This window comes from Balaenoptera borealis, assembly GCF_965194805.1.
Source record: "Balaenoptera borealis genome assembly, chromosome: 16".
NCBI lineage: Eukaryota > Metazoa > Chordata > Mammalia > Artiodactyla > Balaenopteridae > Balaenoptera > Balaenoptera borealis.
Window position 1 is genome coordinate 71,789,386 of NC_138872.1, and position 23,119 is coordinate 71,812,504.

Sequence of the window (23,119 nt, forward strand, 5' to 3'; positions counted from 1 at the left end):
TCAGAAAAGGCTTCCATGATCATCCCATCTAAATAACACTCCTGATATTCCCTCCTCCTCACCCTAGATTTAGTTTTCTCACAATACTTATACCTACCTGAAAGAATTTACTTGCTTACTGTTTACTGATGCCTCCCCCTTGGGATTATAAGCTCCATGAAGGCAGCTATTTGTTCATTACTATATCCCCCCACGAACCTAGTTATTAGTACATGGCTGGTATTCAACAAATAGTTTATGGAATAAATGCATGAATCTCCTTTACAATATCAATTCAATAAATCTCTAGATAAATGAATCACCATACAAAACAAAATAATATTGAATGAAGAATTTCTGTGCCACCTTGAGAGGCAATCCAAAAGAAGCAATATGGATGCTGGATTTTTTAAGTTGCTGCATCATTCAAACGGTTTGCAGGGAGAGCAAGCAGAACATTAGAAAATGGTATTGTTCCGGAAGATTCTGCCGTCACTAAGACTATAACCAATTTTCAAAGAATTTTATTTCTATAATCTGTACATAATACCCATTTCCTACATACCCAAGACTGCCTCGATAATATAAACGTTTCCAACTTTATCACAGGAGTCAAATGAACAAAAGCATCGCCCTCTTGGCTTTTAGGTCCCACCTATTCCCTGATGACTTCCAAATCCTGAACTCCAGATCCACATTTCCTAATGTCTCACTAGACGTGCACAGAAGGAACACGCAAATCTTAAATGCATTTTCTGCCAAACTGAATTCACCATCTTCTACCCAAACCCATTTCCTCCTCCTTCATCCCTGGCCTAGAAAATCTGCCATCTGAGCCAGGAACTTGGAAGGCATTCTAGCTTCCTCCTTCCCTCCTCCCTACAACCTAGTCCCTGCCCAAAGCCTCCTCCGTGCCTCGCTGCTGTCCAGCAGGTAAGCCCCGGCTTGGCTCAGGCCCCTTGGCTCACTCAGACTTCTCCAGCAGCAGCCTTCCAGGCCTCCTTCGCTCTGGCCTCACCCCTCTGCAATCCAGACTCCACACTGCTGCTAAAGTCGTCACTCCAACATAAACATGTGGCCACGTTGTCTCCCTTCTCCAAACTTTTCATTAGTTCTCGAGTAAGGACTATGAATTAAACACTGACGCCCCCTGCAAACGCAAAGCCCTCCCTGCTCTGGCCCTGTCCGTCAGCCTAGCCTCTCACTCTATCCTCAAGCCACCACCTCGCATCTCATCACCAACAACACTGAAAACACCTCAGCTCCCTGAGTCTAAATGCTGTGTCCTCACTGCACTCGGCACAATACTCCACTACAGACATTAACATATTGTTGGGTAATTATTATTTCCATCGCTTTCTCCCCACTAAACTATAACTATCGAAGGCCTCATCCTGGCACCCAACACCTGGCACAGTACCTAACAGGCTTTCAAATACTTGCTGGACAAAATTTCACAAGAGGTTAACAAAGTGATTGGGGCTCCCCATCCCCCACCTTCTCCACTGCACCAAGGTACAGCATGTCTCAGGAACACAAGGTTAAGTGAATGAGATAATCCACCCCACAATGACCTCACCATTGCAGTTCCAAAACGCTCATCTTAAAAATCGTCTTCAAGACAAGAAAATAATCACTTCTTCAAACAAATTATTTACAAGATAAAGTTTCCGTAGGTTATCTCCTTACCTGTAAAATGTTAGTAAAAAAGTCATGGTAGAACATGGGCCAATCCTGACGGCCAATGTCAACAATCACTTTGCAGAGCTTGTTCCGGATGAAGTAAGGTAAGGTTTTGTGGTGAGCCAAGAGGAGTTTGGGCAGGCAGCTACGGATTTCCATCTTATCCTGAGATGGGACCCCAAGCCACATTTTATTGATCAGATTCTGAAAAACAAGTATACATCTTGTAAGTTAACAATCTATACACAAAACAAACTGGTTTTCATCCAACAGTAGCTATCTCCCTCAAACAAGAAACTCTGCTTTTAAACAAAGGTTTGGAGCAATTTGGCAATGAGAATAATAAAATATTCAAATTTTATGATACAACAATCCCATTCCTAGGAACATAATTTAACAGCTACATAATTTAACAGAAACAAAAAGGTGTAGGTGCAAAAACTTTCTATAACACCATTGTCTCTACCAAAAAATAATGACAGAAACAACTTTAATGTAAGAATAGGAGAATGGCTTGGTGAATAATGGTACAGCCCCTTATAGGAATATAATATAAAGGTAAGTAGGGGAAAAAAAACAATGCAAAATGAAGTGAGCAATATGATTATAATTAGGTTTTTTGAAAAAAAGTGTGCACAGGAGGGCAATGATTGGAAGAGAGTTGAAATAAATGAAGATTTTTGTGGTTGGGATGATGGTATAATGGGTATCATCCCTCCTCCCAACTGTTTTTCTTTAATCATCTTTCTCTTTTAAATGAAAACATGGAAGGAAAAGTTATGTTACCACAAACGACCTCCCTACCTCACCTATCTCACCTTTTGGTGCTGAAGACGGAAAGGCGCCCTAGAAAACCTGACATCTTGACAAAGGCAGTATGTGGCAAGAAGCCCCTGAGCTGAGTTACCACTATTTCCCAGCCATGTACACATCAAAACTAAAGTCTAGTGCCAATAACAAGGCAATGTGACTAAAAAATACTCTTCAGAATAGTATAAAAGTATCTGACAACTTACCTCAAAAACCGTTAAACTGTACATCATTACATAGTCATTCCTAGTGCTGGAGAGAAAATACAGGCAGAATCTCCAGGCTCCTATTTGCTGAGCAAAGTTATTAAGAAGTTCCTCTGGAAAAGTTAAATAGCAACAAGAGAAGGCTATGAAAATACACAAAATTAATATAAGGCTGGCTGTCTTATTATTTTTTTTAAACACACCTCTCTCCACATAATGTAATGATGTCAAAACCAATTACAAAATCCAGTTGATTCTTCAAGATAGAAAGGACAAAGCATACAATATTTTTCTGACTCTGAGGTGACCATGAACACTGACACCTAAATAACAATAACCTAGCTATGGACACCTTTTTTTTATGGGCACTTTTTTAGGCAGAGAAACTTTCACTGCTGAAATTCTTAACCTAATGTGTAGACGGATACAAGAGTATCATTTTTACCTTACAAATGATGGCCAACTGGTAACTTACATCATCTGGGGTACAGCTATATATTACCTCCTCACCACTCACTCAACACTGTTCTTACACACTTATACACACACACACACACACACACAGTGATGGCCAGAAAAGTAGGAAAAGAAAAAATTAAGACTAATCTTATAAATACAGGATTGGAAAAAATGCAAGAGAATTCAAGATGGTTAACTCTTCATCTGAGTTGGTTTTATTTTAAAATATCACCCACAAGTCGGCAAATAACAGCAGCAGTCATGGGAGCTGCCAGGAACCACCCTGTCCACCTCAAATCAGTTAGAAGTGGTTTTCTTCCTCCTGAGGCTGCTGGGCAGACAGCAAGCATTAAGAGTCTATCACCGTGTTTCTGGACATGCTGCCCCTTAGTCACCTTGACCTGCTGCGCTGGTCATAAAATATAACACAGAGCGGGTAAAAATGCAAAGGCAACAGCCCTGAGAGATTCTAGGAAGCCCTTGGAAAAGCAGCAAGCACAGCAGCCCGTTCTAATCCTAAAGTCACTGCTCTGCCAGTGCCCTACAACTCAGGCTAAGTGCACCAAGGCAGTCTCATTACAAATCCTATAAAAGGAAGCTGATGGTGTGTTCTTATAATTAAGCAAAAGTTTCTATGACTCCCAGAGGTGAAGTCCAACCAGAGTGATCTCTGGCTGGAAATAAGGAACTCTGGGCTCTGTTCTAGACTTTGCCACTAATTCACTGAGTCTGATCCCAAGCAAATCACTGCTCCTCTTTGATGCTTCAGCCTTCTCCACTTTCAAAAATGACCAGACTGTCTCTTAAGGCTCCCTGCTAACAGCTCTATCTCTAGAGCACTAATAACACACTTTTGGTGGAGGATGGGTGGAGCCCCTATAATAAAAGGTCTCCCCTCCTTTCTCCCACCTAGCTAGGAAAGACTTTAGTTTATCCTAAGACATCAAAAAAGAAGCAAGAAGTGGTTCCAGCCCACACACTCAAATAAAGCTATGGAGACTACGTACAAAAAGAACTAAGACACGCCTACTACCAAACCCCCGGATTCCCCTTAGCCAGCATTTAAATTAGACTTTTGTAGCATCTGGTTATTTAAAACTATTTAAAAATCAGATTAGAATAAAAATATGTTAAAAAGCTTCCACTTTTAATTCATGAACACTGAGGTGAACAACATTAGCTTTGCAATCCAAAATTTAAGAGAAAAACCAAAAGCATATCAATTATAAGCTAAAAACAGGACTATGGAGAAATTAGATGTAAGGGAAAGATCCTTCACCTCCTTTGGTAAAAAGCACCAGTGATACTTTTACTATGAGGTACTTTGGTAGCATAAAACTAACAAGAGTGAGCAAGAGGTGGGTCAGCCCAACTGAGTAATAAGAGAGAACCTAGGGAAGCAAGCAGATCTTCTAAGCCAGAGGCCAGAGGCCTGATCATCTACTGGGCTCAGCTTCCGTCAGTATACCCTGTTTATAAACGCTCTGGTTCCCTACAGCACAGTCCCTCAGAAAAGAAGGCATATACAGGGCAGGCCCACAAGAGACCACCACATTTAAAATTAAGAGATAAGAAGCTGCATCCACCAGGAGCTGATGTGATACTCAAAGGATGCAAGGGAAAATGGGCTGCAGCCGAAGGTTTACTGGCCACCTGAAAATCCAAACGCTAATCAAGCTTTGGACCAAGGGCAGAAGTCAGCCATAACACTCAGCTGGCTAACATGACTTAAGAGAAGCCACGTGGGACAGAGAAATGGCTCTGCAGAGACCTGGAGACACAGAAAAAGGCCTCCAAGGAAGTGAAAGCAATGAAGGTCAGTACAGAGCAGCCAGACACACAGGGGAAAGCCTCAAGGTTTGGATCAAGAAAAACAGTTTTGATCTTCAAGTTCAGGGCTTAAGTGAGGGCTCAGAGAGAGAAAAAGATTACTCTAGGACTTCAGTGCAGCATGTCCCTGAAGCAGAGATCTCACAACTTAAATAAACCTTCTAGTTTACAGTACGCTTTAATGAATATTGTGCATGTCAGTGAGTATTAAATTCAAAAAGAGGTTCTAGAAGGTGCCGAGGTTCCCAGAAGACCTGAAATTACACCTACATCTCTCTGTTGTTTGAAGCCTTTATTCAACAAAACTTGCAGAATGAGAGCGATAACAGTGGCAATAAGGAAAAAGCAAGAAGGCCCCAAAGGTTACACCCGTTAAAGGATCTCTGGGAACTAGATGAGGTTCAGGATAGACTTCTACACACCAAAAACATGTTTGTTTTAATGCTTTCATGAGTTTTTTCTTTAAATTAAGTCACAGACTTCTTATAAAAGTTTAACATTGCTAAAATTAAGAGCAAAGCAGGGGGAGGGGTTTCCACACATGGCCAAAGGAAAGAAAATCCATCACTATGGATTCTAGTGGGCTCTGCCGAATACAGCCCTTGCAGCTAGGTTTGTAGACCTCACCAGCCACCAACCAGCAGGACTGGATTAAAAAGAGCCAGAATTCAAGGGGAAACATGCAGGCTTGACCAGGCTGCCAACATCAAGGCTACCAACTCTTTCCTCCCCATTGGGGCCTCTTTGTTATAAACGACTCTTTACTACTCAACATTTCACTTACCTATCTCACGTTTTCTTTCATTGGTTGTACAGTCGTGGAAAAACTCTGTCATCAGACTTTCCAGTGCCCTGAGAGAGGCTTCTTCAGATGCCTAACAAAGAAATTTGAAAAAAACAAAACAAAAAAAATCAGTAACTGTATTTTCAATTCTACTGTTCCTCAGTTCCTTCAGGTAACATTCAACAGCCATAGTAATTTACTTCCTCAAAACATCTTGGTTCAACATTCTTCAAATACATGATATAAGCCAGAAAACTGCAAGGAATTTCCCAGATGACTCAAAACCCAAAGTTTTAGTATACTCTATAAATTCGTGCTACCGTGCTATCAATTTTCAATTATTTATGCTAAGGAAAAGAGAGCAAATAATTTAAAATTTAATTCTGGAAACATACTGAAAGCAAATTAACAGCCCCTGGCCCTGACTGAATAGGCAGAGTGAAGAGATTCAGAAAGGTTAGGGTGCCTTATAGACTATCTGTCAACAATGTTATTTGCCCCATGTCTGAATAGTTAGCCATACTCTAATTCAGAGCAACTGTAGTCAAACTGCTGCATGGATTCCTGGGGTTTTCTGAAGGGACTTCAGGGGCCAAATATCCACTCAACTCTCAATCTCACATGAGCAGCCAACAGAGATTAAGGTGCAGCTAAGAGCCAAGCAGAGCAAGGACTAAAAATGAGACAGTACCTCCCAACCTCAGACCCACAGAGAGCCAGACTCTCAGCAGAACCACTCAGGCGGAGAATAAGAGGAGAGGGACCCTAAGCCCCCAAGGCTCATCCTCTCCCTTTTCCATACGTAGCCCCAAACCCACTTCCTCTTCTCTCACTGAAGGAGGGGACATCAGGTGCAGCAATGAACTTGAGTCAACACTCCTTCACATAACCAGTCTGCAACAAGGTGAGCATTCGCAGGCCCTTTTTGAATCCTCACTGGCAATAATCTACCTAGAGATGATCAGGAGCCAACAGCAGTTTTGATTTCTTAATCATCTCCTAATTTCCTTCTTCCCACCCACCTTCCCTATATCCTCTCCACTGCCCCCAAAGTGAGAGCTGACTATTAAAACTGCATTTTAAAACAAGCCCACAGGGACTTCCCTGGTGGTACAGTGGTTAAGAATCTGCCTGCCAATGCAGGGGACATGGGTTCGATCCCTGGTCCGGGAAGATCTCACATGCCGTGGAGCAACTAAGCCCGTGTGCCACAACTTCTGAGCCTGCGCTCTAGAGCCCGTGTGCCACAACTACTGAAGCCTGCACGCCTAGAGCCCATGTGCTGCAACAAGAGAAGCCACTGCAATGAGAAGCCCGCGCACCGCAACAAAGAGTAGCCCTCTGCTAGCCGCAACTAGAGAAAGCCCGTGTGCTGCAACAAAGACCCAATGCAGCCGAAAATAAATAAATAAATTTATTTTAAAAATAAATTATAAATAAATAAATAAATAAAATAAGCCCACACTCAAATGTATCATTTATCAAACTGTAATATTACCAAGGGCCTCCATTTGGTAATCGGCTTTTTTTTTTTTTTTTTTTTGGTAATCGGCTTTTGAGGACACTGAGGAACTTGGGCCATTTCTGTGAATCAACGAGCACTTCTTAGGACTGGCACTAACTACAGAGGCTGAATCAGGCTTGCACCAGCCCACCTACATCAGCCAGCACGTTAGCGCACTAGCCAGCACACGGGGGGCCACGTTCAAGCAGTGCCAGGCACGGCTGTCGCTCCCATGCTGCAGTCATGGTGACAGCTGTGCAATGACAGCTGAACTCTGACATGCTGAGTGATGAATTATTGTTTAATAGTTCTAGCACTTGTGAGTTTGAGGGACTTTTTTTCTTTTTTTTGTAATTTAATTTTATTTATTTATTTTTGGCTGCGTTGGGTCTTCATTGCTGTGCGCGGGCTTTCTCTAGTTGTGGCGAGCGGGGGGGTTACTCTTCTATCTATCTATCTATCTATCTATCTATCTATTTATTTATTTATTTATTTAGGCTGCATTGGGTCTTCGTTGCTGCGTGTGGGCTTTCTCTAGTTGCGGCAAGCAGGGCTATTCTTCATTGCGATGTGCGGGCTGCTCATTGCAGTGGCTTCTCTTGTTGTGGAGCACGGGCTCTAGGTGCATGGGCTTCAGTAGTTGTGGCACATGGGCTCAGTAGTTGTGGCTCGCGGGCTCTAGAGCGCAGGCTCAGTAGTTGTGGTGCACGGGCTTAGTTGCTCTGCGGCATGTGGGATCTTCCCGGACCAGGGCTCGAACCCGTGTCCCCTGCATTGACAGGCGGATTCTTAACCACTGCACCACCAGGGAAGTCATGAGGGACTTTCTGGTCTGAATTTTATGATAAATATTAGCCCTCTGCTCTTTTTTCAAACCAATATGCCAGTTCAACTAAAAAATATCCTTGGATTGCAAGTTAAGCTTTTTAATGCAAAAGTAACCGGAATGTGGAACAAAAATAAGACTGCAATCCTCTTTAACCTGTTTCAAGTTGTTTGTGTTGATCAAAACAGCCTCACTGTTCTCAGTGACAGATTTTCTAAGTGTTATAAATTCATATTTCAAAATGAATTTGTATAAATAAAAGAATGCTTCGGTCTGCTTCATGAATCAACTTGGTGTACCATTTCATTTGAAAAAACAATTAGCTGTTTTTAAAAATGTTTGTGGGAAGATTTAAAACAATCAAAGGAAAATCTCCTATGTTAAAGTAACTTATTGGCAAAGAAATAAACATAAATCAAGACATATTTCTTGAACCAAAATCAGCTATTTAGTTAAAATAAATCCATAGTTTTTCTGGAGCTAAAATAGGTTCCTGAACACTAAAGATACATCTTCAAGTCACACCTGCTACACAACTTACTCTTTTTTTTTTTTTTTTGGCCGTGACGCGCAGCATGTGGGATACTTAGTTCCCTGACCAGGGATCGAACCCGGGCCCCCTGCAGTGGCAGCGTGGAGTCTTAATCACTGGACCGCCAGGGAAGTAAGTCTCTCCACAGCTTATTCTTGCAATGAATCATTTTAGAGTAGATCCTGTAAAAAAACCTGAGCTTATCACATTCAGGCAATCAACTGTCAAGGTTTATTTCATATGGGTTCTTGAGGCAGAAGTTTGTGAACTTGACAATTACCGGCCATACATCAAAGGCTGCTGAAAGCAAGTCTCTGACTCCCCAGAGAATCCAACCCTGTCTCCATTCCCAGTCCCATCAACCCCACCCTCCCAGCTCCAACCCAAGCTAACGTTCCCACAGAAGGTGGAAAGACAAAAGTATCCACAAAAATTACAGGATGATAGTCTCGCCTGATTTCGTAAATGATGGTTATACGAAAAAGGAAACTCTAAAACCTAATAATCCAGTGGCATCACCAGGTGTCTCTCAGCAAGAACAAATAACGTGCTGTTTGCATTTTCAATCATTTCTCTAACTGCAACAGGAACACCTACCCCATGGGGTGTTAGGAGGACCAAATGAAATGCTCCATGTAAAGCTGATATGTAAACTCCAAGAGGTTATCTAATTCACAGTTATGGCTGCTATCATTTTTATTTGGTCTCAGATACCAAATGAAAACAGACCAAAGCAAAACAACAAAAGTGGTCAGGCCTACTTTGAAACTGGAGATTCATGCCTTCAGGCTTAAGGGCTTTGTCCCAAACATATCTAGTGGGGCTTTTTTCTAACTGGATTTCAAAACAAAACTATCTTCAGGAGAAGAAAAGGAGGTTGAGACTTTGCCAGGATCATACAATCGGAATAGAGCTATAAAGACATGAAGGATATGTTCAAGACCTGCAAATGGTTGAAGGATATTGGAGAATTAGCCCCATTTGGCAAGAAGGCCACTGGACCCTTTGCTAGCTGTTTTAAGCAGGTGGTGAAGCCAGAATTCAGACGGCAGTGGGTTAAGAAATTAGTGGCCTACTGAAGCCCGCGTGCCTAGAGCCCATGCTCCACAACAAGAGAAGCCACTGCAACGAGAAGCCCGTGCACCGCAACAAAGAGTAGCCCCCACTCGCCGCAGCTAGAGAAAGCCCACGCACAGCAACGAAGACCAAAAATAAAAAATAAATTTATAAAAAAAAAATTAGTGGCAAGTAAGTATCAATACATGGGAATATTCCATACAGACTACACTTTCAAGTTATAAAAGGACAAAGACATTTTAAAAAAAAAGTGTCATGGTGTGGTAGGAAGAGAGGTTTCAATTCAATTCCCAAAGGCTATTCAAGCAATGCTCTGATTAACTGATGAAGAACATTCAGGATTCAGACACCTGACTGCTTCCCATCTTGGACTTGGGATTTAAGACCCAGATCTTGCAGAACTAAAAGACAAGGTTAGCTTAAAACCAAGTGAGGCACATTCACACACAAAAAAAATTTCAGTTACATGGCAGACAAAAAATGTAAGCAGTAAAACAATAAAGCTTCTAGAAGATAATACAGATCATCCTCATGACCCCGGGGTAGGGAAAAAATTCTTGGAAACACTAAACATAAAGGAAAAGATTGATAAATCAGAATATTCATCAGATGGCACAATGAAGAGAGTGTAAAAGAAAGCCATGAAATGGGAAAAGATATCACCAATATGGATAACAGAGAACTCATATCAGAGTATAAAATAACTTCTACAGATCAATAAGGAAAAGATAAATGACTCAATTTTTTCAACAGGCAAATAGTTATAAAAGAGGATATTCAAAAAGCCGATACATAAAACAAGTGCTCAAACTCATTAGTCATCACAGAAATGTAAATTAAAAACAAGACAGTGCTACAAATCTACCAGAATGGCTAAAATTTAAAAGATAGTAACAAGTATTGGTGAGTACGCTGAGCAACTGGGACATGCACACACTGCTGCTGGTGGGAATATAAACTGGTATAACCATTTTGGAAAATGAACATATGCATACTTTATGACCCTGTAATTCTACTCCTTAACAATATATCCAACAGAAATTTGGATACCCCACAAAACGTACACAGATATTCACAGCACCATTATTCATAATATCCAAAAAGTCTAAAGAACCCAAATGTACATCACCAGTGGAATGGACAAATAAGTTGTAGTTTATTCATCAGGAAGATATTATAAGACAACAAGAATGAATGAACAGGTACTTCCATGGTGGCGCAGTGGTTAAGAATCCGCCTGCCAATGCAGGGGACATGGGTTCGAGTCCTGGGCCGGGAAGATCCCACATGCCGCAGAGCAACTAAGCCCGTGCGCCACAACTACTGAGCCCACGTGCCATAATTACTGAAGCCTGTGCGCCTAGAGCCCGCGCTCCGCAACAAGAGAAACCACGGCAATGAGAAGCCTGAGCACCGCAACGAAGAGTAGACCCCGCTCGCCGCAACTAGAGAAAGCCCGCACGCAGCAACAAAGACCTAACGCAGCCAAAAATAAATAAATTTTTAAAACAAAAAGAATGAATGAATATTGCTTCATACAACAACATGGATGAATTTCACAATGTTGAATTAAAGAGGCCAAAATACATCCTTCATTATTCATCTTATATTAATTTTTAAAAACAAGCAAAACAAATCCATGGTGTTATAATCAGAATAGTGGTTATTAACCTCTGCGGAGGAGGGATTCTGGGATGCTAGTTATTCTGTTTTCTTGATCTGAAAGTTACACCAGGATGATTGTGCACTTTTCTGTAAGTACATATACACAATTTTTGAAACTTAATGTTATACTTATTTTTAACATTCAGGTTGGTATTTGCAGACTCTGATTTTAGAAATTGTGTTTTTCCTCTATTAGCACAATTATTAAGAGCAGTTGGGAGGCCCACAGGTGAAGTCTGAGCATGAGACTCCTGGATTCCTAGGAATCATCACCGATTTGTCTTCAAAGCCGCAAGGGTGACAACAAAAAGTATTACAATCCCATAAGTCTATGCTTCCCCTGAGCTTACCTCAACAGCAAATTAAAATCCTTAGGATGATGAATTAAAAGTGGCTCAGAATATATACACTCTCGGAGACCTATGTATATATCTAAAAAAATCATTTGTGTTCCAAAAAGAGTTAAAATCTGCCAAGTGGACCTTTCAACTATGCCTGCCTTGACTTTATCTGCATTTTTATTGCACTGCTCATGGTCCAGCAGTTCAGAGACTATACTATACGTCTGACTCATTTATTAAGGAACTACTAAGTCAACCAAGACTCACAATCACCTAATAAATTATAAGAAAAATTGGCAAGAAGGGCAAGGGCCACATAATTTGAAATCTTCTTTGACTTTTCCCTCACTACCACTTCTACCAGGCCCTAATCACCCCTTGCCTAGATTACTATAACTTCTTTTACCTAGTCGTCCTGATGTCAGCTTTCCCAATTCCAATCCAATCTGTACTTCACTACCAGATAAATACTCCTAAATATCCATTTTCTGCCCCAATTAGTCTAAACCTAGCTTTAAAGAGGCTTTAAATCTGGGCCAACTGAGACACTCAGCTATCCACTCAACAAATAAACTCAGTATTCACTAAGTAGCTGATACTGCATTAGGTCCTTGAGATACCAGGATGAGTAAGACTGTCCTTGACTTCAAAGAACTGGAGATGGCCTGGGGGCCGGGGGGAGAAGGGTAGAACCAATGAATAAAAACATAGAATGTGATGGTCTACATCCTATAGTAATGACATATGTATAAATGGCTTTAGGAGCCTAAACAGAACTAACTCTGTCTGAGGGAGACAGGGAAAGCTTCAAAGAGATGATAATATACGTTGGGATTTGAAGAATGCAGAGTTTACTAAGAAGAAAGAAGGAAAGCATGCCTGATTCACCATTACTCACCACAGGAAGCCATCACTCCACTCTGAATACTCATGGTCTCAGAACAAATGTCTATTCCCATCCTGCATTTGCTCCTGGGTCTGCAATTCATAGTTCAACCTTCATGAAATTTCTTACAAAGTTTACAGTGCAGATCCCTTCCTAGTTTTCATCTTTTGTCTTTTCCTGTAATCGGTATCACAGAATTTTGCCCATGGCACTGTTCTCTGCTCATTTTGGAATGGCACAATGAAAGGGCACAGGCTCTGGTGTCAGGTTCCTTGGGTTCGAATCAGAGTGCACCTTGGCCTAGTTATGTAACCTATTACTCTTTCTCCTCTTGTGCAAAACTGGGGATAATAAGAGAACCTAACACATGGGGTTGTTCTGAGGATTACATAAAATAATCTATGTAAAGCATGTAGTAAACATAATGCCAGGAATAAAGTAAGAGTTGAAAGTCGTCTCTGTAACTATTAATAATTCATAGACATTAGGTCTCTCTAACCAGAACATAAACTGTCTGGAAAGAGATTCTGCCTAATATGTTTGTATTTCCTGTAATGTCCAGTATGGACTGGTACTCAAATATTTTACAGACCAAATGCAGGAGACTAAAAGGAACAAGTAGACCGTTAGTATCAGTTTTATTTTCTCAGGAATAATGGTAATTCCTCCGAATTCAAGATACATATGACTCTGTTTAAATTTCCCCCTTTAAGAGCTCTGATCATAATGACCTTTGCTCACAAGCACTCAATGAATACGTTTTGAAAACCAGGAGACTGCTAATAATTTATCTTAAAAACACTGAGACTGATGATGGATAATATGGTGCTCTGTTTGTTAAGACACCGAGAAGACAGTTTTCTCAAATCCTGATTAAATCTGTAACGTTTCACCTAATTGCCTCTATAACACCCTTCTCTAACACATAAACTTTTTATAAAACTGATACTGGGAAAAAAATGACTCTTTTTTTAAAGGTTTTTATCAAGCTTTTTGCCACTTTTTTTTTTTTTTTTAAATAAATTTATTTTATTTATTTATTTTTGGCTGTGTTGGGTCTTCGTTTCTGTGCGAGGGCTTTCTCTAGTTGTGGCAAGCGGGGGCCACTCTTCATCGCGGTGCGCGGGCCTCTCACTGTTGCGGCCTCTCTTGTTGCGGAGCACAGGCTCCAGACGCGCAGGCTCAGTAGTTGTGGCTCACGGGCCTAGCCGCTCCGCGGCATGTGGGATCTTCCCGGACCGGGGCACGAACCCGTGTTCCCTGCATTGGCAGGCGGATTCCTAACCACTGCGCCACCAGGGAAGCCCAAGCTTTTTGCCACTTTTGCCAGGAGCCACATTTTGTCTATCCTTCAAGGAGGTGAATCACACGAGCCTTCTGTATTCAGGTTCATGCTTCCTTGATAGTAAACCTAAAAAAATGACGGCAAGCATAGCAGAGTCCCAAGTCCAATACTCCTGTGGCATATCTAGAACAGTTTTACTACTCTATTTACTTATATATAAAGAAGGTTTCTGAGAAAAGTGATTCTATACTAACTGCTGACCAAGGTTAAAAATAAAAAGTATGCAAAACATACCTGGTGTGTTACAACAGATGCCATTAGCAAAAAAATTCAATCTCAGGCTTCCCTGGTCGCGCAGTGGTTGAGAGTCTGCCTGCCAATGCAGGCGACACGGGTTCGAGCCCTGGTGTGGGAGGATCCCACATGCCGCGGAGCAACTGGGCCCGTGAGACACAATTACTGAGCCTGCGCGTCTGGAGCCTGTGCTCCGCAACAAGAGAGGCCGCGATAGTGAGAGGCCTGCACACCGTGATGAAGAGTGGTCCCTGCACCGTGATGAAGAGTGGCCCCCACTTGCCTCAACTGGAGAAAGCCCTCGCACAGAAACGAAGACCCAACACAGCCAAAAATAGATTAAAAAAAAAAAAATCTTTAAAAGAAATTCAATCTCATATAAACTCTGGGAGCTAACAGGATTACCATGGATGTCTAAACTCTCAAAAGAACACTCTCATTCTTCCCTACACCCTTCACCACTGCAAAGAAAACAGACGAGGGGAAAAATCTCTTTGGCCTTTAGGCCTGCATATAAGTAGAGATGAAATACTAAGCTTAAAATAACACACAATAGGAATCAATGTGACATCTATCCATCCCCTCCTGCAGTCAGCTCAAAATGCTAAGAAGCGCACCAAGGAAGCCCCAGGCAGAAGGATACGCAGAACAAGTCTTCTTCCCACCTTTCCCATCACTGCTCTTTGTGTCTCAACCTGCAGATACTGTCCTTTTAAAAAACAAACTAAACACACCACGATGAAATAGAAATCTCACTTTATTTCTCTGAAAGCAAATTGGTAAAACCAGTTGAATCTTCAAAGTCTATCACTCAGAAGTGCAGTCACCCTGGGGGTGTTGAATGCTTCCACCAAAGACAGAGGGGAGACAAAGGGTACAGATACATAGTGAAGTAATTAACTCTAAAAGTTATATACTGGGCTTCCCTGGTGGCGCAGTGGTTAAGAATCCGCCTGCCAGGAAGGTTAAGCTGGGACGAAGTAAGAGAGTGGCATGGACATATATACACGACCAAATGTAAAACAGATAGTTGTGGGAAGCAACCGCATAGCACAGGGAGATCAGCTCGGTGCTTTGTGTCCACCTAGAGGGGTGGGATAGGGAGGGTGGGAAGGAGACGCAAGAGGGAGGAGATATGGGGATATATGTATATGTATAGCTGATTCACTTTGTTATACAGCAGAAACTAACACACCATTGTAAAGCAATTATACTCCAATAAAGATGTTAAAAAAAAAAAAAAAAAAGAATCCACCTGCTAATGCAGAGGACACGGGTTTGAGCCCTGGTCTGGGAAGATCCCACATGCCGCAGAGCAACTAAGCCCGTGCGCCACAACTAATGAGCCTGCGCTCTAGAGCCTGAGAGCCACACTACTGAGCCAGCGTGCTGCAACTACTGAAGCCCGCACTCCTAGAGCCCGTGCTCCGCAACAAGAGAAGCCACCGCAATGAGAAGCCTGCGCACCGCAACAAAGAGTAGCCCCCACTTGCTGCGATTAGAGAAAGCCCGCGCGTAGCAACGAAGACACAACACAGCCAAAAATAAAAATAAATAAATTTTTTTAAAATTTAAAAATAAAAAAAATAAAAGTTATATACAAAAGTTGCAAGGAATAAAAATATTTTCTACTGGAGGAAAGACATGGAGAGCCACACCATGTTCCGGGAAAGCAAGGCCGGGGCAGATGCACTTACCACAACTCTACGAACACATGACTGGAACTAACTATGAAAGTTATATGTGTGCCTCAAAAGGCTCCTGGTTGTCTCACCTACAGCTTAAATCTGAACAATATTTGCCCTTTGAGAGTAACTATAGACGTAACTTTGTAGGATATCATCATGCAGATACTTAATATTTGATTAAAACATACTGTGGCTGTATCTAAACATAACTCTAATCATTAAAAGGCACCTTTCTGCTTTAGTCTAAAACTATTATAAAGCTGAGCAACTACAAGACATTCCCGCCCCCCCCACCCCCAATATTTCTTCGGTTTGCAGAAAGTGCCCAGTCAGATTCTCCGTCCCTTCCATGAACCAAAGGATCTGTTTACTGCTGAGGACCAGGAGTTTGGAGCAGGATGACTGCCAGGCATCTGGGCCAGAAAGCCCAACGGGTCCCACTATGGTAGTGAGAAAACCAAAGCAGTATATTCTGTCCCTATGGGGACCAATTAGAGGAAACATCTTGTACACAGAGGACAGTGTGTTTTATGCTGGGAAAAACCAATCCACCTACTACTAGACAAGCTATAATAACAAGAGGCACCAATTAGCTACGAATGGACAGGTGCACTGGTTTCAAAAATTTCCAGCAAATCTAAAGAAAACTACAGAGTCATGACAAGTAACTGTCATTCCTGATTCTAGACTAGATCCTGTACTGGAGGGAAAAAATGCTGTAAAGGACATACTGGGCCAACTGACAACATTGGAATACAGATAGTAGACCAGATAAAAGTACTGAATCAATGTTAAATTAATTAAAGTTGACAACTGCACTATGGTTATGTAAGAGAATATCCCTATTAGGAAATATACTATCTAGGGGCAATGGACCATGATGTAGGCAACTTACTCTCAAATGGTTCAGAAAATATCGTGTGTGTGTATATGTATGTATGTGCATAAATATACATAGAGAGGAAGTGCAAATAATAAAAGCAATCATGGCAAAATGTTAACAATAGGTGAGTTTGGGCTAAGAGTATAAGAATGTTCTTGGTACTACTCCTTCTTTGCAAGATTTCTGTCCATTTGGAATTTTTCCAACTAAAAAGTTTTTAAAAATCTCATCTGTTGGATTGGTACCCTCCACCTTGCTCCTCACTGCTCCAAGCTAGCTGGTCAAAGAGGAAAGAAAAAGTGACAAAAGAGTACAATAAGAAGGAAAGGATTATTTTACTCTCTCAGATGCCAGATTTATTATCTCACACTGTTTCAGAAAAAGGATAATACATAGCCTAGACATTAAAAATTTTGCATCTGCTGGTTGGACAAGAACCACATCCCACTAAGAGCTAAAATACTTATAACTTATACACTTATTTATTTATATTCTAGTCCGAAGGCTTTAATTAGACAGCCAAAAAAGCAAGTGATAAAAATAGTTATTCTGCAAGAAACTGCCTAAAATAAATGAGTCATACAGCCAAGAACAGGCTCTCTTCACAATCCCGTCTGCTTCTCTTTCCCAGGTACATATCCCAGGAGGATGAATGTATACATCAGCATGCCTAGTCAATTAAACTCAAAAGATACTTAGTGAGCACATTAACACAAGGCATGCTACCAAGAATTCCTAAAAGAGGACCATGGAATCTTAAGAGAGAAATAAACAAACCCCAGAGAACAGCAAGTCCAACCTCATTTTACAGATGAGGAAAATGAAGCTCAGAGTATCTTGTCCAAAGTCAGCCAGCTATTGGTCAAGTCACCGGGCAGGGCCACCAGAGTCCTTTCCCAGCGATGGCTCCTCTACCCCTTAAAGAAGCCCAGAGGAGTTCTGCTCCAAGGGCTGTGGGGACGATGAATGAGCTGGCATTACCCTGCATTTGATGAAATCAGGAAATGAATGGGTGCAAGGTTGATGGGCCACTATAAAAACACGCTGCAGGGCTTCCCTGGTGGTGCAGTGGTTAAGAATCTGCCTGCCAATGCAGGGGACACGGGTTCGAGCCCTGGTCTGGGAAGATCCCACATGCCGTGGAGCAACTTAGCCCGTGCGCCACAACTACTGAGCCTGCGCTCTAGAGCCTGCGAGCCACAACTACTGAGCCAGCGTGCTGCAACTACTGAAGCCCATGCTCCTAGAACCCGTGCTCTGCAGCAAGAGAAGCCACCGCAATGAGAAGCCCACGCACTGCAATGAAGAGTAGCCCCCGCTCGCCGCAACTAAAGAAAGCCCGTGTGCAGCAACGAAGACCCAACACAGCCAAAAATAAATAAATTTAAAAAAAAAAAACATGCTGCAAATCTGAATCACAATTAACACTACAGCTCAAATGTAAATAATTTCATTTCACTGCTGTTACCACCTGCACCATTTAAGAGCAAGTCTCTTGTAAAACCCATACCACCTTCCTCCTGAATTACTCCCAGAATGGCCTTTTAAATAAGTTAAAATAACATGTTTGTAATTTTGGCAAAAATCTCCAGACTATATTACAGACTGTTGGAATCTGGGGGAGCATAATCACTTCCCTTCTCTCACCCTCCCTGGTTCTATCCATTGATATACAGTCTCAAGAGACCAAGTACAGGTCAAAGTCTAATGTCCTCCTCAGGACAGGTAAAGCTGCAACCCCTTTCTCGTTCTAAACTGCCCTGGCCCGCCCAGGCCTAGCCATGAGAGGAAGGCGGGACACAGAGGAAGACAAGCTTCTCCTGAGGGGAGGCAAGTGAGAGGGCACAGGCACAAAGCTGGGCAGTGTTCTGATGCAGTGAGTGACCTTGCACCTAGCAGATACAGGCCTTGGTGCTGGGCTCCCCCCAGTGCAACCATCAAGAGATCAATCACTCCTGTGGGAAGAAAGAAATGCAAGGAGGGAGACAGGGCCCAGAAGACTGTGCTCCAGTACTGCTCCCACTTGGGGTACAGACGACAATCCCCTGGATGTGCACCAAAGCAGGAATGAGGGGACACAGAGAAGGTGCTCTTTACATGAGCAATGACAGAACTAACAGGCTTCATGGGAACCAATGCTACCACTGAGAGGTCCTCAGCCACAGCCTGGCAGGCAGAGAAAATACCAAGTGAGAGCCGGCCCCAGCTCCAGAACACAGCCTGCGTAACTTTGGGCAAATCCTGCCAGCTCTTGGAGCATCCTTGGTACTAAATGCAATCAGGTGTGTGTACTGCGTGTTGATTATAAAGCACTATGTAAACGTTGGCTAATATAGTAGTTCCTCTCACTACAAGTTTCTCTTAGCCCACCCTCATGTTGGGATTTGCTTTTATAAAGGCAAAGTCTCCTAAGTTGTCATCAGCTGTCCCTCTCAATACACCCAGCACCACCTTAATGCTGTAATTCTTAATTTATGATCAGTCACATTACTCTAAGGCTCTCCAAGTATCACTGCCGACTGCCAAAGGGTGCTTATGTATCCCACACAATGTAAACAACGATGCCCACGAGAGCAGCTGCTGAAGGACCTTTGACGGTGCTACATTCTGCAGGAAGTGTGATGCTGCTACACAAGCAGAGATCTGCGTTCAGTAGGAAGTGACTCTTCCTGACTGGGGAGTTCTAAATGCTCCTCCCATCACCATAGATGACTACTAGCCACCAAGAAAGAAGACACCACATGCTCTGGTGAGAGCAACTCTCTCCACCAGGGACTGTCCTGGGTGCTGGGTTCTGCACAGCACTATTAGTCGATGCAATTTTCTTAAGTTTTACTTTCAATAGTATGCTTGGTAATCACAACTGTGATTTTTAAAAAGCTGTAACTTTTACAATATGGAAAGCTATCGTAATATTGAAACTATTCATGATTCTCTTCCTCCACCCCACTGAAAATTCAGTGGGTTAGAAAGACAGAACAATGGCAGTTCTGGGGGTGTTTTTTTAGGAGTGGGGGAAGTGGAGGTGGGAGGTGCACAGGAGAAAGGAAATGGATACTTAGCTCCTGTCCAATTGTCTGATCCTGCCAGGAACCCTGGCCTTGCTCACATCCCTGGATAATGAAGGGATGACTCAAGAAGCAGCCTTCTATCAGCCTCCAAACCCCACACAACAAGCATAATTAGCTTGAGACGGGAGCATGTAACCGCCCTTCCTACAGTTCCCAACCGACCCTGCTAGAACATGGGGGAAAGGAGTGGAACAGAGGTAAAGATAAAGTGCTGCTTTTGATTCCCACCTCCCAGCTCTGCTCCTTCACTCTGGGCAACAGCCCAAAGCCAAGGATTAGAAATTCCACACCATTCCACCTGAACGTGCCCTTCCACCATACAGCTGGCTGGGTACTCCCTATCCTGGGAACGCCTTAAAATGAATTGTCACAGCGTAATTGTGAGGGGTGTGGACTCCGGAGTCAGCCTCAGGTCTGTATCTGACCTCTAACTTTACCACTTACTCTGTGCGTGACCTGGCACAAAGTACTTAACCTCTCTGAGCCTCAGTTCTTCACCTGCGACGTGGATTTACAACAGCTCCCCACCAGGTAGCTGTGAGAAGTAAATGACGTAACACACAAAAACCCCTCGGCACCTTTAACCATAAATGAGCAGAACTCTCTCACTATATATTTCACTGATGAGTCAGTAAGCTTTAAAAAAAGGAAGAAACCAAATAAACAAAAATCCCACATAAGTCAACTAAATGCTCAAAAAAATTCCAAGAATGCCACCGTCTTCACTTTCATTTTTATAGCGATCAACCTACCAGTGCCGCAAACAAAGAATAAAAGAAAAGCACCATCGTCTTCCAGGCTTCTATTTGTGTTTGGGACAACACGGGTTGGAATTAGATCCATGATTCCAGCAGCAAAAGCTGTTTGGTCTTTTTTTTAAGAAAAAAATATTACATAGAATCCCAATACATAAAATAGACTCAATCAGAGACTGCTTAATTAATGGGGCTGAAGGAGGAGAACCGAAACGCCTATCCAGCATTTGGGACACTTCCAAGAAAGTACCACATTAAAATTCCTCAGAATTAAAGCCCTTCCAAAAAAAAAAAAAAAAAGCCCTTCCAGCTTTGCTTCAGGTTCTACCAAGTCTGGCAAGTTTTCTTCAGGTAATAAATGGTTGCTAAAAGACTGGTCTGCAAATTCTCCCTCAAGTATCTTTCAACTGCAAGCCTCTCACTACCACCCAGGGTCTTCGCCACCTGACCATCAGGGGTGATCAAGTCACCCCACCACCTGGCCCTGACCTGCCCCTTGGATGTCACCATCCCCATGCTCCCTCTTCCAGTTTCCTCACCCACCCTGTGCCCCAGCCAGACCCAGCTTCTCCACATAACAGCTCCATGTCTTCACAGATGCCATTCCTGCTACCTAGGATGCACTTCTCTACCCAGAAAACTCCTACCTATACATTAAGATTCCTTGAAAACGGCATCACCTCTGTGAAGCCTACTGAAGTTCCCCCGGCAGGGCCGGCCATTCTTTGTGGGCTTCCTAACATTACACTGAACACGGTGAACTGAAATGACCTCTTTCACTTTTCATACAACACTGGCGAGATCATAAACCAGTGCCACCACAATGGAAGACGATTTAGCAGTTATCTACAAATTTTAAATGCATCAACAACTTCACCCAGCGAGTATACTTATAGCAGTTTTTTTTTTCCATCCAAAAGTTTATGTGTGAAAGGACCTTCAAGTCAACACTGTTTGTAAAACAAAAGATTGGGAACAACCTAATTTTCCATCAAAGCAAGACTGGTTAAATAAGGTACATCCCTGTCATGGAATACTAGGCAACTGTGAAAACCAGTGAGAATGCTCTATACACATAGATATGTGGAACTACATCCAATACATTAAAATTTTTTAAAAGGCAATAAACAGTGTACCAGTATGTACAGTATGCTACCCATTAGTAGAGGTAGAGTAGGGAATGTGAAAATACACACACTTTTCTTTAAACTGGTAATGGTGGTTGCCTCTAGAGAAGAAAATGGGGTTCTGGGGACAAGAGAAGGGAAAGAGGCTGACTTTTCTCTGTACACTCTACTGTATCATTTAAATTTTGTACAATGTTCACTTGTTTAAAAGAGAAAACAACTAGAGAAAAAAGAAATTTCCTCCTAATGTGTGGGTCTCTCCAGTAGCCTGAAGTGCACAGGCAGAGACTACTTCCTAGTCATCTCTGTTCCCAGGGTCTATCTAGCACACAGCAGGCACTTAATAAACACTTGTTACAGGAATTATTTTAACTCTTTCTCTTATACTAACTGAAGCTATAAAGTAGTTACTCAATGGTGATAACTTAAAAAACTAACATTTACTTAGCACTCAGTACATACCAGGCACTGTCCTAAGGATCTGACATCAACTCCTTTAATCCTCGTAACAATCCCATTGCACAGATGAGGAAAACGAGGTCCAGAGAGATGAAGTAACTTGTCCCAGGTCACGTACTTGGTTAAGTGGCAGAGCCAGGATTCAAACCCAGGCCCCAAACCCATGCTCTTAAACATGAGGTTATACTATTTTTCAGATACCTAGGAATGTATTAAAATTGCTAAACACTGAATGCATTCCTTACTGAATACTTGCTGCAAAAATCCATCCTTAACTGCTTAATCATAAGCAATGTTGAAATAAAATGAGTTAGGCCACTGCCTACTTGGAGACTGAGGTATCTCTAATGCAAGTTCTGATCACTGGCTTTGCTGATTCACACTGACCCCACCCCACTCTCAAGGGGATCAGGCTCTGGGGAAATAATTAACACACTGACTAATGAAAACAAGACATTGACTTGCCCACAGAATTTACCATGGAAGCTATACTTTGTTCCATAAATAAAATCCTCCATCTACACCAAGCATTCCATTTCAGTGGGTGCCTGATCAAACTCTGAAGGCCTTTGGAAAAACTACACAAACAAAAATGAAAAACCACACAAACACACAAAATTTCCCCCACTACCAAGGACTTCCAATGAAGATGTCAAACACGAAAAAGACACCCCGGACCCTCTCTGGTTGTCCTTGTTGTCCCCAACACCACTCTTACGCCTAAGCAAAAATGCATACGTTTCCTGAGGTCTTATACATTAGATACTGTCACAAACGTATTCATTTTTAGGCTGGCTATTTTGTTGCTATTGTTGTTATTTTTTGATGACACAGAGGGAAGCACCTTACCTAAAGTTCTCCAAATCATGCTGCTGTAGAGGTTAACTTCTAGACGAGTTTCCTATATAGTCCCAGCCATGGAATGTGCTGTCATTTCACTGGCTTCCACTCTCCAAGCCCATATTCTTCCTATCT

General features: G+C 42.3%; 1 protein-coding gene across 4 annotated transcripts in view; it reads right to left on the reverse strand.

Moving 5' to 3' along the window:
• XPO6 (exportin 6) overlaps positions 1–23,119 on the reverse strand; it is a 111,860-nt gene that overhangs the window by 68,453 nt on the left and 20,288 nt on the right. For all 4 annotated transcript variants that reach the window (XM_082359608.1, XM_082359607.1, XM_082359609.1 and 1 more), the window contains exons 2-4: positions 5,752–5,842; positions 2,679–2,791; positions 1,669–1,866 (exon numbers count right to left, since the gene is read on the reverse strand). In XM_082359608.1, the coding sequence (XP_082215734.1) occupies positions 1,669–1,866; positions 2,679–2,791; positions 5,752–5,842 (402 nt within the window). The remainder of the gene's footprint in view (positions 1–1,668; positions 1,867–2,678; positions 2,792–5,751; positions 5,843–23,119) is intronic.